At 36.5% G+C, this 16,427-nt stretch overlaps 1 protein-coding gene across 1 annotated transcript in view; it reads left to right on the forward strand.

Moving 5' to 3' along the window:
* Nucleotides 1-15,389, forward strand: part of UGCG (UDP-glucose ceramide glucosyltransferase) — a 30,336-nt gene extending 14,947 nt beyond the window's left edge. Inside the window, exons 2-9 of the mRNA XM_074166287.1 lie at nucleotides 3,251-3,392; nucleotides 6,883-6,985; nucleotides 7,892-7,993; nucleotides 8,396-8,508; nucleotides 10,356-10,534; nucleotides 10,961-11,047; nucleotides 11,438-11,627; nucleotides 12,933-15,389. Coding sequence (XP_074022388.1) covers nucleotides 3,251-3,392; nucleotides 6,883-6,985; nucleotides 7,892-7,993; nucleotides 8,396-8,508; nucleotides 10,356-10,534; nucleotides 10,961-11,047; nucleotides 11,438-11,627; nucleotides 12,933-13,103 — 1,087 coding nt within the window. The 3' untranslated portion in view covers nucleotides 13,104-15,389. The remainder of the gene's footprint in view (nucleotides 1-3,250; nucleotides 3,393-6,882; nucleotides 6,986-7,891; nucleotides 7,994-8,395; nucleotides 8,509-10,355; nucleotides 10,535-10,960; nucleotides 11,048-11,437; nucleotides 11,628-12,932) is intronic.
* The last annotated feature ends 1,038 nt before the right edge of the window (nucleotides 15,390-16,427 follow it).

A 16,427-nucleotide genomic window follows, 5' to 3' on the forward strand; every position in this document is an offset into this window, starting at 1 on the left:
TTCAGTGCTTCTGCATCTTGTTACTACTGTCTTGCAATACTTCAGTATCCTTTACAAATTTCTGACCAAGAATTATTTGCCTCCCTCCTTAAAGGATAATTCTCTAAGTAGCTGCTGAGGGAAGGTTGAAATGAGTGAATAAAGAGTGCTTAGGTTTTTTCAGCTGCTTTTAAAAGATGTCTGTTACTTTAAATCAGCTGAGAGACCCAGTGGTCTGTCTACTATAGCAAGCTTTGTTTTTGCTGGGATATTCTCTTGCCCTCGATGAGAGGAGGAAGTGTAGTCTTGACCTTTTAAAAAAAAAAAAATAATTGTTGCTTGTTTGATACAGGTTAGCAAGAATTCATCATGTAGTATACTGGGCAGTGATAACTCAGTAGCTGGATTTTGTCTTTGGAAATACCTTTTTGCCTCTGCCGAGAGAAGGGATCTAGATTACAGTTGCTTCTATGGGTTCATATCATGTTAAGGAACCAAGTTTGAGAAACTTTTGCAGATGCCTCTTACATCATACGGGATAGTTGAACTATAGCTCCTGAAACTATTATGCATCCTGCTGCTTTTTCTTTCCCCACCTACGTACACCAGCACTAGACTGCTTAGAAGGAATTTCACAGTTCTGCTACCTAAGGATTGCAGGCTGATCCATTAAATATATGTAGGTGCAGAAGTGCTTATAAATAATCTGGTCTTTCACACACAGGTTCTGAAAGTGCCTTTAAAGAGTGCTCTGCCAGCCTCTGTTTCAGAGTTCAAAGTTGTTATACATTCCTTGGTGTAGTGTGTTTCTGTGGCTTACTGCATTAGGCTGAGGTAGAAAAAAATGCCACCATAAGCACAAGTTAGCGCTCAAAAATACCAGCTTACAGCTTTATTTTACCTCTACTTTGGAGACTTCAGTGCATGCTCGTAACACAGAACTTCATCTAGAACATTCCTGCATCAACATTGTTAATGTTGTTCAAATTTAGTCTATTATTTGACTTCCATGTTAAATGTTAGCCTTAATTTGAATATTATAACTTGTTTTTTATAATGGTTATTCTGTTTCTCTGGTAGGTTTTCCATTGTAAATTTTTTAATTATTCTTCAGAATGTGTCACTTTACAAATAGTCTTTCTCCGTGTAAAATGATCTGGTTTACTGTTAATTTGCCTCTTGCTCCATAGACTGTAACAGAGATTGCAGTTACTGGCATGGAAATTGCTTTACCTTAGTGTCACAATACCACGGTGCTTTCAGGATGGCAGGCTGCCACTTTTGTGCAGTATTATGAATAGAACATGAACTGGAGTCTTATTTTTAAGATAGCATGTTACAGACAGTCTTACCATACTAAGTGGTACTCTGTTTATATGATGTTTCATGGCTGAAGAGATCCTGATAATGCTGCATGCCTCATTTGCATGTTTTCCAAGGTTTCCCTCTCTTACACCAGGCGCTTCCTTATGTAATTCAATCACCTGCATAATCCTACATGTCAGCATGGTGTGTAACAGGATGCCTTGCAAGATTCTGCAGTTTTATCACTTGGTGCTTATTCTTTATCACAGTCCTGCCTCGAGTCCGTCTTCATCCTTTCTCTCCTTACCTTTTTTTCATTTATTCTGCCACTTCCTTCTCTTACTTCCTGTTTGTCAAGGCTTTTGGCTCTGTACAAAGCATTGCTACTGTTGGTTTTAAATTGAGTACTTTTTTTTTTTCGATGCATTATCTACCTTTTGCTCCTCCCGGTCAAAGTTGCGTTCTTAAGACTCTCCCTTCTTATTGGCACTAAAGTCATTGTTTGCTGCTATGTTTGTGAAAATTGGTAAGGAAACTTTTCACTGTGGTATCTAACTATTGCTTTTCTTACTTGGTCTGACAGTCCCTTGGCTGTTAATTGCTCAGCAAGACTGTTTCAGTTTACCTCTGCAGTGTCCAGGCTTGGACTCAGTAACAGTATGAGGACATCTGCTTTGTCCTCCTGTTTTTTGTAGTGACCCCATTGTTTATTTTCTGTAACAGCATTATGCCCCTGGTGTCCAGCTGCAAACTTGCCTGAAAGGAGCATGCTAGGGGCAGGGCTGATGAGGTAACAAATGTGATGTCACTGTCCCATTTCAGGAAGAAATACCTCTAGAGAACTACTGGAATCTCCTCTTAGCGTAGCTCCTTTGTTAGTTCCGTAATTTCACTTGGTCAGGCACACTCTTCAGCAACATGCTTCCTAGGAACTTGATTTATTTTTTTTTACCATTTAACTAGGATGAAGCAACCCTATTCCCACTTTTTTTTTTTTGAGGCAGCATCTTGTAAATTTTAGTATGAAAGTTTTTAAGTTAAGAATTTATACTATTGGGTACATGCTACAATAAAATATTCTTTCAGTCTGACTACTGTGCATGTTGGAGAACTACAGTATGAGGTATACACGCTAACTTGCAAATTTTAAGTTTCAGCAAATACTTTTTCCTTCAGTTACTTAAATTACTTATATAAACTTACTTGATGCAAATACTGGCCCATCAAGCTTTCAGAATTTAATTTTGCATACACTCACAAAGGAGTGTAGGATTAAACATTCAGGTTAGTGAGTTGTGACATGTTGTCAATTTATTTTTTATATTCATTGCTGAAATACTAGTGACTGTTTGGAATTGTATTCTCAGTTTATCTATGATGCTGACCCAGCCCGATGTCTCCAGTTTAGGATTTTTATGCTGTAGTTGATTGACCATTATATTTTTCTTGGAGGTGTTTGTTAACAAATTGATCAGTAGGATCAACTGTTTCCCCTGTGCTTTCAGGTTGCTCAAAGTTTTGCATAATTTAGCATAGTGCTAAGGAAGAAGCACCTGACCCTTTTCTTTTTTTTGCTTTGTTTACAGTAAATTTTTTTCCTGATTATCCAGTTATAATTCTATGAATTTAAAGCTACGCAGGAAGACAGAAACATCTTGTTTCCTGTGCAGTTTGAAAAAAGTGGGGCTTCTATTGTTCAAAATACGTAGTGCAAAATGCATTAATCTGAAATGTCTAAGTTGAATAAGGCTGAATTTAACCTACATACAATGCTAAGATGTTTTTTTTTAGGCATTGTCTCTGACACATCAACTGTCAGATATAAAAATAGCTGTTGTTTCTACAACCAAAACTAATTTTTTGCAGCAGTTTTAACTCCCAAGCTTTCTTAGTTCTGACTGTATTTTGAATGGAATTCTCTAGCATGTTTTCTTTATCTGGTGGTGTATGTTATTTCTCTTTACAGGCGCCTCCACCTCAATAAGAAAGCCACAGACAAACAGCCATACAGCAAGCTTCCTGGTGTTTCACTTCTAAAGCCGTTAAAAGGTGTGGATCCTAACCTGATCAACAACTTGGAAACCTTCTTTGAACTGGATTATCCGAAAGTATGTATACTGTTTAGTGTCTTTTTTTTCCCTATCATGCTTCCAAAAGTCATATCAGGAGCTTGAACTAGAACTATGCAACTTGATTATGTGTTGAATTGTTCTTCCTTCCACAGCAAATGCATAATTACCCATTTTACATGTTGCAAACGAAATTTACTCCTTTTAAAAAAGCTTTCTATAAAGGGACATGATCAAGACTTAGGGATGGAAAACACTTTATGCTAAGATTTGTTTAGTCATTATTCCTGTATTGTAGTGTTTATAGCAGTGTGAAGCCCTTCAATCTAGAAGAGATCATTTGAGAGGCCAGGTATCCTCCTAATTAACTGCATTTCTGTAAGAAGTCCTCTGAAAGAGGACATTTAACTGATAGCCTTGCTGGTGGTTCTTACTGATGGCTCATCTAACAAAGAATTGCTCAATGATGAGGTGGTGTATCTCACCAGTTGGTAGGTAGGATAGTCTTCAAGGCACTTAATGGTGTTGGGAAACAAATGGTTAATAAAAGCTTACATTTGTTGTTGAACCCTGTTTGACTTTGTAATATAAGTGATAAGTGTGTCAGATGCTGTCGTTGCTATAAGGAACTTAAAGCAGAAATTTGTAAATGCTTCCAATATCTGAGGGGAGCCTACAGGAGAGCCGGAGAGGGACTCTGTCAGGAAGTGTAGTGACAGGACAAGGGGTAATGGTTTTAAATTGGAAGAGGGGAGATTTAGATTAGATATTAGGAGGAAATTCTTCCCTGTGAGGGTGGTGAAGCACTGGAACAGGTTGCCCAGAGGAAGGTATGGATGTCCCATCCCTGGAAGTGTTCAGGGCCAGGCTGGATGGGGCTTTGAGCAACCTGCTCTAGTGGGAGGTGTCCCTGCCCATGGCAGGGGGATTGGAACTCGGTGATCTTTAAGGTCCCTTCCAACTCTAACCATTCTATGATTCTATGATCAGTCACTACTTGGTGTATGCTTCTGTGGATGGAAAAAGGACTACGCTTTTTACTGCATATCTTCTGAATTCTAAAACTTGTAATTTATTTTAAATAAAAACTCTTTTCCCTATTCTCAAAACTTCTTCTGACGCTACTGCTTCAGTTGCAAAAGGTCAAAGGTATGTGTAAGCTGTACAACGAGTTTCCTTTGTGTATTCTGACCCAGAGCTTTAAATTTTCTCCTAAGTAGGCAGGGTAAAACAAACAAAAAACCTCCACCATTTGGAACTTATTAAAAGTTGAATAGTTTTTTGTAATGAAGCTTAGGGCCTTCTGAAAAGCTTTAGGCATGAACATCTGAATCCTTTTGACTCAACAAAAGTGCAATAAAGAGTGGCCAAGATAAGTTTAAAGCATACTCGAAGCATGCTGTGTATATGAGTATTGCAAACAGCAAAGAATCTGCAACAATATCTTAAGCTATTTATGACTATAATGAGCATCAAAACATTATGCAGTTGAAACGTTTGACTGCAAATAGAATTTGTTTGAGAATTCAGAAGAAGTTATCCTGGATCTTGCTTTATGAGAGGTAGTCTTGACCCTTACTTCTGATAATTTATATAGGTAGAAATCTTAAAATATTGCCACTCCACGCCAATCTGAATTTCAGATAACAACCATATTTTTCTCAAGGGGAGTGAAAATGGAGGTGTGAATGTTTCAGTTTACTGGGGCACAGATATACAGTAAAAACAAGATCCCCAAACTGTTTGAAAACACCTCCGTACAATAACTACAAAAATACTTCATTTAAGACACTGACATTACACCACAAACTAGAACAACAGTTGCCTGGAATTCAAATTTCAGCTGCCCAGGGGAAAATTATTAGAAAAGAATAATCGTAAACTTGTTCCAGTAAAGCTGAGTTCACCCTGTGGGGATACTGATTCTCTGATACTCTTCTGTGATATCCCATGTGTGAAATAATTTTTTCTTGTATAGAAGCCACTTATGCAGCTTCTAAATTGCAGGACTTACATTTAATAGTTTTATCAGTGAACAGTTCTTACCTACTGTGCATATCATGATTTTTGGCATAAATCTTTCTATTCACGTTAAGTCCAAATGAACCTGACTGTAGTGTTTATGTAGATTAGCATCTTTGTATTTCTTCTTTAGTCATACATTTTGTAGTTCTTTACTTTGTTATTGCATACAAAGGCCGTTTACTGTGAATTCTTCTGTCTTCAAACATTGGAATGTCAAAGTTTTACTATCTCTGGTTGAATTTCTTGGAGAATCTGGATATAGAAGTATCATTGCAACTGTGGATTGAAGATTAGTTATTTAATTCCTAGCAAAAATAGTTGTTCTTTTACCTATTTAATGGGATGAGCAATAAAGAACTGATTCTTTAGTTGGTAATTTCTATGGTGTTCACGCTGTCAGGACTGTTCTGTTGTGGAAGGACCTGCCTGCTTAACGAGACAGGTCTTTTACCCTTTAGATTCCATTTACTATGCAGGCAAAACAATAGCAATCTAATACAGGTAGGCAAATCTAGGCAAATTGGCTCTGATTTTTGCATTCTGAGAGGTGGAGATGTTTGTCTGATAGTTTATTGTGCTAGACCAAGTCTTACCAACTCCTATTTTGTTGCTAATGATTTTAAGTTTCCACAATATCCTGTATGCAGTCAGTTGTTGAGGTTTTTTGTGTTTAACAGTACCTTTTTTTTCTTGAAAGAATGCATTTAACATAATGGGGAAGGTTATATCAAGTAAGGAGTATTCAGGGAATTTGCTATGAATGCAGAAGCAGGGATATCTCCATCAAAGCTTGCTAAGCTGTTGCAAAATATTGTCTCTCTTAAAATGCCATTTTCTTGCCCACTGTCTGTAGCTTATGTGTAACAAGCACATAGCTTGACTGCTGAAACAGCTATAGTTTTCCCTTACCTCATGTTGATTTTAACCCTTATTCTATTAGTGAGGAAAATACATATACATTACATATGCATACATGTGTTCCTGAGCTCAGCTTTATTACACAATTAAGAGTGTGGATTGTCTTCCAACTGTTCTGCATATGTATCTACAAAGTAAAGGAAGGTGTAGTTCAGAAGTATGCAGTTAAATGTATCATAACTTCATTCCTTTAATATTTTGTGTGCTGTAACTTCATTGAATATAAGTTTGGATTGAAGATTCTTATGTGAACAAAAATGCAAGTGGAAATAGAAAATTTACCTTGTATAGCAGGATGTCTTGCTTCATGCCTAATAGAAACCCTTCCAATAACAAGAAAACTAACATTCCTTGGTACAAGAGTGTATTGGGATACAGACTCGGTTCTTTTTTGACAAGTAGGTGGTTGTGCATTTAAAAAATAACCTTATTTAGCTGTAAAACAATCCCCTTGGTTTTATTTTTAATTCTGTAACAGTGCTCTTTATTTTTTCAGTTTGGTACATTACTAAGCTTTATTCCCTAGTCCATATTGATATGAAGTGTGTGTAAATATATATGTGTATACTTTTTTTGTTTTTACTAGTATGAAGTGCTGCTCTGTGTACAAGATCATGATGATCCAGCTATTGATGTATGCAAAAAACTCCTTGGCAAATACCCGAATGTTGATGCTAGACTGTTCATAGGTAAGCAGTGCAACTCAAATGTGGGACTCAAAAGTGTTTTTAGGTTTTCAACTCCATATACAGAATTCTAAAATAGTTGTCATGTTCAGCCTGGGTTGGTTCTATAGCTTAATTTTCAGTTTAGGGTAAAGAAGTAAGTTGTAGTGTCAATCTGTGACATCAGTCCAAAAAAACTTTAGGAAGAATGATTTATGGAACCCGAACAACATTTTCCTTCTAGATCTGAAACAGCAGTTTAAATCCTGTCATTGCAGTGACCTAAATGTGCCGGAGGTGACTTGTAGCTGTGGCTGTATTCGAGCTTCAGCTTCTGTAACAATCCTCCTTCATCAGCTTAGGCTGTAGGGCTCTTCCTTCACTTTACATTTGAGTTAGAGGAGGGAAGGGATATTGGAATTAGGTAGTAGAATGTCTTTTTTTTTTTTTTCCTCTGACATGAAACAAACTGGACTGTGTCTGTCAGTTGGAAGCAAAGCAGCGTGTCTGACTTTATTCTGCTCCTTTTTAATTTTTCTGTTAAAATTATTGTAGAATATAATGATCATAATCAGTAGTCTTAAGAAATAAGAGGTAGAGAATATTTTCTTACAGAATATAGTAATGAACTTTATGGTTCTACTATCCTTTAACTGCATTAACTTTGTTACCCCGCCATTTTGAGGAAGCATTTGAATACTTTTTCCTTTTTACATCTTACTACAGTTATGCAGACAATTATAATATAGAAGTGAAGGAATAATTAAAATGTAAATCCTTTTCATAAAAGTGAAGTGAACTCTAAGAATTGATGGGTAAACACTTAACTGTTCTTCAGTTAGTATATCCTGGTATTTTTGCGTATTGAGTCTGAATGCTAAAAAAAACCCCCACCCCTATACATTATCTGATGGTGTCTGTATTTTTTAGGTGGCAAGAAGGTTGGCATCAATCCCAAGATTAACAACTTAATGCCTGGCTATGAAGTTGCCAAATATGATCTCATATGGATTTGTGATAGTGGAATCAGAGGTAGGTGTGTGTTGTAAGGTGCTGATTGCTATATTGCTCTTATTCCCTGTAGGCAAGCAGTTGTTGGAGATTATTTTGACTGAGAATACAAGTAGAAATGAAAGTTAAAAATCTGGAAAAAATATTTTCCATGTATAACAATGTTTAATCTCTATTTACAGGTGAAAATACCATTTAAAAAAAGTGTTGAAACTGTTTCTATTGTATTTGTTGAGAATTAATGTTATTTTTTCTGAAACTTTGTTCCTCCAAAATACTGTGCATGAAAGTATGTGTGCTCTTGATATTGATATAATGATATCTCTTGATCTCTTGATATAATGAGAATTAGTGTCTCTGTACAGTAGTCTGCTATTGACAGAATTGCTCAATGAACTGTCTTTTTTTTCATTTGTCACTTAGTAACGCCAGACACACTGACAGATATGGCCAATCAAATGACTGAAAAAGTAGGCTTGGTCCATGGGCTTCCCTATGTTGCAGACAGACAGGGTTTTGCTGCTACCCTTGAACAAGTGAGTGCAATGTTGTTGGTTTGGTTTTTTTGCAGAACCTTGCTGACTAAAAGTTGTATAGTGCCTCTTGCACCTTTTGAGTGAAGAAATGTTTATTTCCAGCTGCAGTCACGATTCAAACTGGCTAGGATAACACTTAAATGCTCAAAAATTCTGCTGTGGTGGTCTGAACATTGATTCAACATTTAAGTTTACAATACAAACAATGAAGATTGCAGGATGAAAATGGATTTAATTTAAAAAATATTAAAACTGAAGAATTATTTCTAGCACTTAATCAGGGCCATCAATTCTATTTGTTATCTGAAAAGGAACACAGATATGGCCATCACAAGTGGGAGCAAAGTCCAGTTCACACAGTATTTTATTTCCAGCATGGGTTATAAGCTGAACCCTTGAGGAGAGCAGAACACAAGCAAGACTTGTATCCTATTTTCCTGTAATACTGTCCCAACTTTCTGCAATCTTCAGCTGAAAGACTTCCTGAGCAGGAAGTAGACTTCTATATTTACTAATCTTCCATATATTGGTGTTAAGTAAGAACAGATTTCTTACATGAACTTTTCCATTCTTTCTGTGAGTCCATGTAGATTTTGAACATCTATAACTGTCTTTACCAGGAAGTTCCACAGATCTACTGTCTGTTAGAGGAACCACGACCTTGTTCTTCTATAGTACTATTTCATGCCTCCTAACACTGGTTTTGGAAGAGAAAGTGAACAGTTGATTTCTATCCACTGTTATATCACTCATTCTGTCATATTCTCCCCTCCTTTCTTTCTCAGTATGTTCTCTTTTGTAGAATGAAGAGGTTGCATTTTCTTGTCTGATCCTTGTGTCTCAAGGCATGTAAATTAATCAACTATCTTTTATTCTAAGCTGGCATGGATAAGGCATTTTGGCCCCAAGGATAACTAATGTGTGTCAAAAGCAGAAGCATGAGAGATGAAAGTGCAATGAAATGCTGTACTCCCTCATTGCATGGAGAGAGGGCAGCTTGTGTGGTTTTTGTGACCAAAAAGTCTGAATTTCTTCTTAAAAGAGAAGACCAAGGAGCTATAGCATAATGCTATTAGTACTGTGTGCTAAAGCAGTGAGAGTTACAACTCCTACTTCTATATTCCTGGAAGAGCTTTTTGCTTCCAGATCCAATGTACTGCAAGATGAGCATGGCTCTTCTTGAATAAGTATTAGTAAGAGCAGTGTGAAGGCAATCGATAGGAAAGGTAGTAGTGAGAGGTGCTAGCATTCATTTCCCTGTCTCTTTATAAGTAACTTCTAGTCATAAGTTAATGAATCTTATAAAAAGACTCTCACAATCTGAATTCATTCTTTGCTATTTCCGTTTGAAAGTACATTAAGTAAACAAAATTCTTCTGCTTCTGCACAACCGTATAGTAAGTTTCTAGGAACATGTATGCAGAAATGCAGTTAATCCTTCCAAGAGGAAGGAGACAGCATGTCTGTCAGCTATCACCAAATTTAATATATTATCATAGTGATTAGTAAGTTGCTTAATGGATTTTATAATATATGTATTCCCTGAGAACAACCTCAATAAATTAGAAATTAAATACCAAATGAAATACAGTAGTTTAACATGTGGATTTAAACCCTACTTATAGATATATAAAAACACAGCCATTAATCACTACTAGGTTTCTCAGATTTGGTGGTAGGCTAGATTTCTTAGGTTGGTGGTAAAGATATTTCCAAATACCCTGTTGTAATTGGCCATGTCTAGCACTCTTTTTTTTTTCTTCAGCATTTTCGGAGGAAAAGTTGCTAGTGAGTAGTGCTTGCATAAATACGTGTAGAGTTTTAGAAGTCCTATCTTGTTTTGGCAGGTTTATTTTGGAACTTCACATCCAAGGTCATATATTTCAGCCAACTTAACTGGATTTAAGTGTGTAACAGGAATGTCATGCTTGATGAGGAAGGATGTTTTGGACCAAGCAGGAGGACTGATAGCTTTTGCACAATATATTGCTGAAGATTACTTTATGGCCAAAGCTATAGCTGACCGGTAAGATAACTCTGAATTAAAGTTATTGCTTTAAGTGCAGTTTAAATCTTTTTTTAAACACATACTACATGCTATAGGTATAGGGCTTCAGGTCAGCTTTACCTGTATACAGCAAATATGCTTATGATGTGCTAAAAGATTACTGTGTGATAGTCTTTTAGAAATAGTTAAGCCATATCATTGTCAGTTCCTTTAGAAAAAAGTGTGAGAACTTGTTTTAAGTGTTACTCAAGCGGTATTTGCTCTCTTTCAATGAAGAGACTTGATAAAATATACTATTTTTTTTGCTTATACCCATTGTAATAATATGGAAGATATGCCAAAGAAACTTTTCAAGCTAATAAAATTCTTGGGTGTTTGTTCTCTAATTGTTTCTTTTGCATCTTTTATTTGCATCTTTTTTATAATAATAAATTAATTTTTCAGGGGCTGGAAATTTGCTATGGCCACACAGGTTGCAATGCAAAACTCTGGTTCATATTCAATTTCTCAGTTTCAGTCCAGAATGATCAGGTAAAATTTTAATCTTTCCTTCCTCTCCCACCCACCCCTGTCACCTGCTTCTGATGTGGATAACTTGGTAATGAGAAGGAGTATGTTTTCCAAGCTAATTTGATCTATTGTCCAGAATGGTGACTTTCCCATGCACAGCCTCGTTAGTGTTGGGAGAGGGGCACTGACTTTCCACTGAAGTATGACTGATATTAAAAAAACTCAAAAAACCCTTAGTACCTTTTGAATGCTAAGGGAGAACTTTTGCAGTATTTTATTTGGAGGTGTAAATTAAGTGAGATTAAACTAATGTTGTCAGAAAAGACCATGATGGCTCATCATTTCATGAGGTGGGGGAGGAGGACATAAAGAATAATGCATAGTCAGAACTGATTTGTTTGTCTTTTCTAGGTGGGCCAAACTGAGAATTAATATGTTGCCTGCCACGATAATTTGTGAGCCGATCTCGGAGTGCTTTGTTGCCAGTCTAGTTATTGGATGGGCAGCTCATCATGTGTTTAGATGGGATATAATGGTGTTTTTCATGTGTCACTGCTTGGCGTGGTTTATATTTGACTACATTCAACTAAAAGGTGTTCAGGTACGTAGCTTCATTTCTTTGGCATTATTAAAGTTACTAGTGCCATCTATTTAATCAAAAAAGCTAAGCCTAATTATAACAACAAAGGAAAGAACAGGTCAAATCCTGTTACTTCTCAGACTTCAAGCTTCAGTTATAGTAGTGCAAAAATGAGTAAGTGTGCTTGGTTGTAATCTTGTTTACACTTGCCTCTGCCTAGGCTCTGAAAGTTTGCGTATCTATCCCCTTAATCTGCTCATTTTCAGTCTGCTCTACCTAGGCATATGCAGAAATTTTAGGATTTTTAACTGTACAAGAGCAGCAGCTTTGTAGGATTTTTATGGTTTGTTCCTTTATCTTAGTTTTTACTTTGTATTATATTTATTGAGGTGTATATGCACTTTTAAGTACATTTTTCACTGTATTTTGGTAATAATGGACTTTAAGGACAGCTGTAGCTTACTTCTAAAAAAAAAGTTTTCCCATCGCTAGGTATGAGGATGTCACAAATCAGAACAGCTTTTGTTTTTCTGATGCTGTAGGAACTACTTAAGTTACTTTCTGCCATGACCATATTCCATCCAAATCTGATATATAATTACTTGAATGTTCAAATTTATCAAATACTTCTCAGTATGATGAGAACAACTTTTGGCAGTCTTAACACATACTGGAAATAATAATAAAAAAAAAAACAGTAAAAATTGGGCCTTGTTTTGATTGTGTAGAACTCCAGAAGGTCAGTTTAACAGTCACCTTTCTGATTACCCTTCTTACCACGTAAAAAGCCTTGTGCCTACTCTTCCTCTTCTGAAGCCCCTTAGATTTCCAGCTCTGCATGTAGTTGGAAGCTCTCAAAGGACCAGAAAATGTTGAGAGGCTATAAGGCTTTTTCTTAGTCCCACTTTTCCAATGTGATAGGCCAAAGGCTTATTTATTTGAATATCGCTTCTCTGGGAATGTGCAGGAGTGTTGTCTAGATGCTGTTGTTCTTGGGGTCTGTGGCAAAACCCCAGTGTCTGCTTGAACACAGTTTTGCAAAGCTTCAGAAAGAAGAAAGTGAGTTTGTCACACTTTTATTGCTTTTTGCTCTACCTAAAAGTCTCTTTTCAAACCTTCTGGGTAATTCTGCCAGGCTCCTCATGTTTACTATGGGTAATCATATCTTGAGCAGGAAAATGTTCTTGGCTCATGGAAAAAAAAAGTTACTAGTATGTAAATCTGTATGATCTTTAAAATAAATTTATCTGTAACAAATGTTTTAAATTACTTTAAAATTCCTTTTGAATAATCGGTATGTTTAATACTTGTTTTTTACCTTCCTAGGGTGGTGCTCTGTGTTTTTCAAAACTTGATTATGCAGTAGCTTGGTTCATCAGAGAATCCATGACAATTTATATTTTCCTCTCTGCTTTGTGGGACCCCACTATTAGCTGGAGGACAGGACGCTACAGATTACGCTGCGGAGGCACTGCAGAAGAAATTCTTGATGTATAGCCACAGCTTTGTAACTGTGAATGTCAAAAAGAAAAGAGGGGGAAGAAAAGTATTATAAATTGTTTATATAAATACTTTTAAGAAAATCTACCTTCAGTAGTTTTACTACTTTTATGTTTTGGTATCTGTTCTTTAATTTATTTTTGCATGGCACTTGCATCTGTGAAAATACATCTGTAGTCTTGGCCAAATGGTACCTTGCTCCTATGTGCAAATAGAAATGGAGAGAATTCGTCCTGACATCTACATTCTGTAGGAACGCTCTGCAGTAAACACTTAAAAAAAAGTATCCTCCTGGATATGAACAGCTTCTTACTCCATGGTATGCTAGCCTAGCAAATCCAGGGTTCATATTTTCCAGCTGGATTGTACAAGGCCGTACCTAATAACACAAAAGTACAGCTGATTCCTGTTTTATCCCACTAAATTGAGCTAGTAACAGGACCTTGGGAAAGAAGCTCTTAAATGCTTTATGCCTACCTCTTGTAGTTGCTGCAGAACAAAATGAATGGAAAGGTAAAAATGCTTTGCAAAAACAAAGTAAAGCTGGAGTCTTGTGTTTATATGTATATATGAAATACTGTAGTCATTGCAATGAACCAAAAGTGGACTGAGTTTGATAGAGTGAGTTGGAAGGAATTACTGGTCAGGCATGTATTGTGGGCATCTTTTGGCCAACTCTAATCTGGTTCTGTCTTGAACCTTGTTAAGCACTGTGCTGTAACTAGCCAAGCTGGTCCCCTTCAATATTTCCATCCTTTTTTAAGGGGTGTTTGGTTTTCCCCTGTGAGTGAGTGCTTTGATGGGGGGTGCGTGTGTGTGTGTGTGTGTGACATAGTAGGGGGTGGAAGGGAGCAGAAATACATTTCAGAAACATTTCACACATGAGCTATTTTCTTACACAATGTCTTAAGAATGTAATTTCATGATGCAGGTATTTAATATCTTTTTAAAGTGAACATACATACGTATACTAGTCATAATTAAGTATTCAATTGCAGTAGATATTGTGAATATATTAAAGGAGTGGGTGAGTTTGCTGTTACTGATTAAAATTGTAATCTTAATTTAATATCAAACTAAGTCTACTCTTGGCTTTTTGCCTTCTACTGTTAGTCTAGCCTTTAAATTGGACTTTTGTATTCCAGTGGTATGACTAAAAGGACTAGATTATAATGCATGCCATGTTTCCCCCTCTCCCCCCCCCCCCCCCCGCCCCACTCCCTGTAGCTTGGTTTCCAACCCTGTTGTGAGACTTCCTAATTTGTGGTGAACTGGACTTGTTTTCTTTGAACACTTTTTAATTAAAAAACACAGCAAAGCTAGAGAGGGATGTTGCATAAGCCTTTTGTTTTCATAGTTGTATTTATGCTGCTTTACTTTTCTTCATATGGAATAGCATATTTTCACCGTGAATGTGAGCTGCTAATTACAAGGGTTATGCCAACAAAGCAGCTTTAAAAGTTGGATGATAATGTGTAGCATATTAGCAATAATGACATGTATTTATAGAAATGGACACTTACCTTACTGAGCCAATCCCTTACCTGTCATATGCTACACAAATGTAATGTGTATGTATGTGTTGTAAAACATACTCTGGGCCAAAATGCTTTATCCACCTTAATATCTCTTTTGCCTTATGATACCATGGAACTCTTCTAATGGGCATTTCTGTATGAACAAAGGCTTTTGATGCATGCTTCATTCTTTTCATGTGAATCGGGAAAAAGCACTTTTCCTGAGGAAAGTTGCACACTGAAAGCTAGTCTAGTTGTGACCCACGAAAACATCCTGATTTTAATATTGTTTTTACATAGTTTAATTTTGCTGACAATGTTTGTATCTTCTTTTGTCTCATGAAGTTTGATGCCATTCATTGCACTGCTGAAGTGAAGCTTAGCTTGCAACTTAGCTTTATGCTGATTTCTATGCAGGCAATGGAACAGAACCAAAAAAAAAAAAAAGGCTGAACAGACTTCATTTAAAAAAAAATAATTAGGTGGGGATAATTGTTTAACAGGTGCTTTTGTACTAGTAGAGCCATTTTTGGTCATGAAAAATAAAGCATCACTTAAGCAAATAGGTTCATTTGGGGATTGGTTGGTTGATTATGAAATGGAAACCAACACTGTCAAATGTTGTAGAAGATGCTGCAACAGAACTTCTGAAGGTTAAAAATGGCTAATGTAAAGTTGTGTTGATCTACAGATGTGTAGAATATACCATGTTTATTTAAAATCATTGTCTTGTTTTTTCTTTTATTTAAAAATAAATTTTGAATACAATCTGTTTGGAACGGTGGTTTTTTACTCCTTTGTTCAATGATACTGTAACGTGGCAGCTTTAAGTATTTAAGGCAGTTTTGATAGATTTTTATTTCTAATTAATTGACCCAGCAATTAATGTCTGCCTTTCTTTTGAGGTTTATTTTTTACACCTGAACCATCTGTTTTGGATTTTATATTTGGCTGAAATGAATTCACATGTGCCTAAGTCTGATTGTGAGTTATCCTCATTCCTTGAAAATAACTTGTGTATAAAACCTCACAACTGAACAGATGCTTCCCAGGGGGGTTGGACTAGATGATCTCTAGAGGTCCCTTCCAGCCCCATATAATTTTGTGATTCTATCTATTGTAACTCGTCATTCTAGGCTCAGATTTTTAGAGATGGGTATCTCTACCACAAAACGTGTTGAAATCAAAGAGTAGTGTTGATACCTTGCTTTGAGGTACTCTGCCGAGAAAGCATTCTGTGCTTGGTCTGTCATCTGACTTGGCTTTTTTCTTTTCTCTAAAACTTACTAGGATTTTCATGTGAAACTTAGTAAGAGACTGTGTATGACAGAGTTGTTGGAGTCTGGGAGGCATGGCAGAAACACTTGGAAAATTACTTGAAAACTAGTTATAGAATCTTAAATATTCCTGAGTGTATTTTGTGCTCGATACATTTGCAGCCACGCAGCACAAAGCCTAAATCCCCTTTTCTGAGTATTTTTATTATTTTCCTGCCTGCTACTAAATAATGTTTTGATTTTTATCCTGTGCTTTCAAATGAAGTCTTTCCCACTTGAATTGCGTTCATTGCCACTCTTCTGTCTCCTGATACTGACTACCTGCATCTCCTGTCAGTCCGTTTCGTCAGCTTCTAACCACCTGCTGTCATGTGCCACTTCTGAAGGCTGTTTCATTCATCTTAAGGGCTTCTTTTAATCCTCACACCTAGTTTCTGATCATGTTATTTTAAGGTGGGTTTGAGCTCCAGCCGTTCTTGGGTTGAACTGGTCGCCCAGCAGCTGTGACACTAATTCTGGCTGCTGAG

Source organism: Numenius arquata, chromosome Z (assembly GCF_964106895.1).
Source record: "Numenius arquata chromosome Z, bNumArq3.hap1.1, whole genome shotgun sequence".
Lineage (NCBI taxonomy): Eukaryota > Metazoa > Chordata > Aves > Charadriiformes > Scolopacidae > Numenius > Numenius arquata.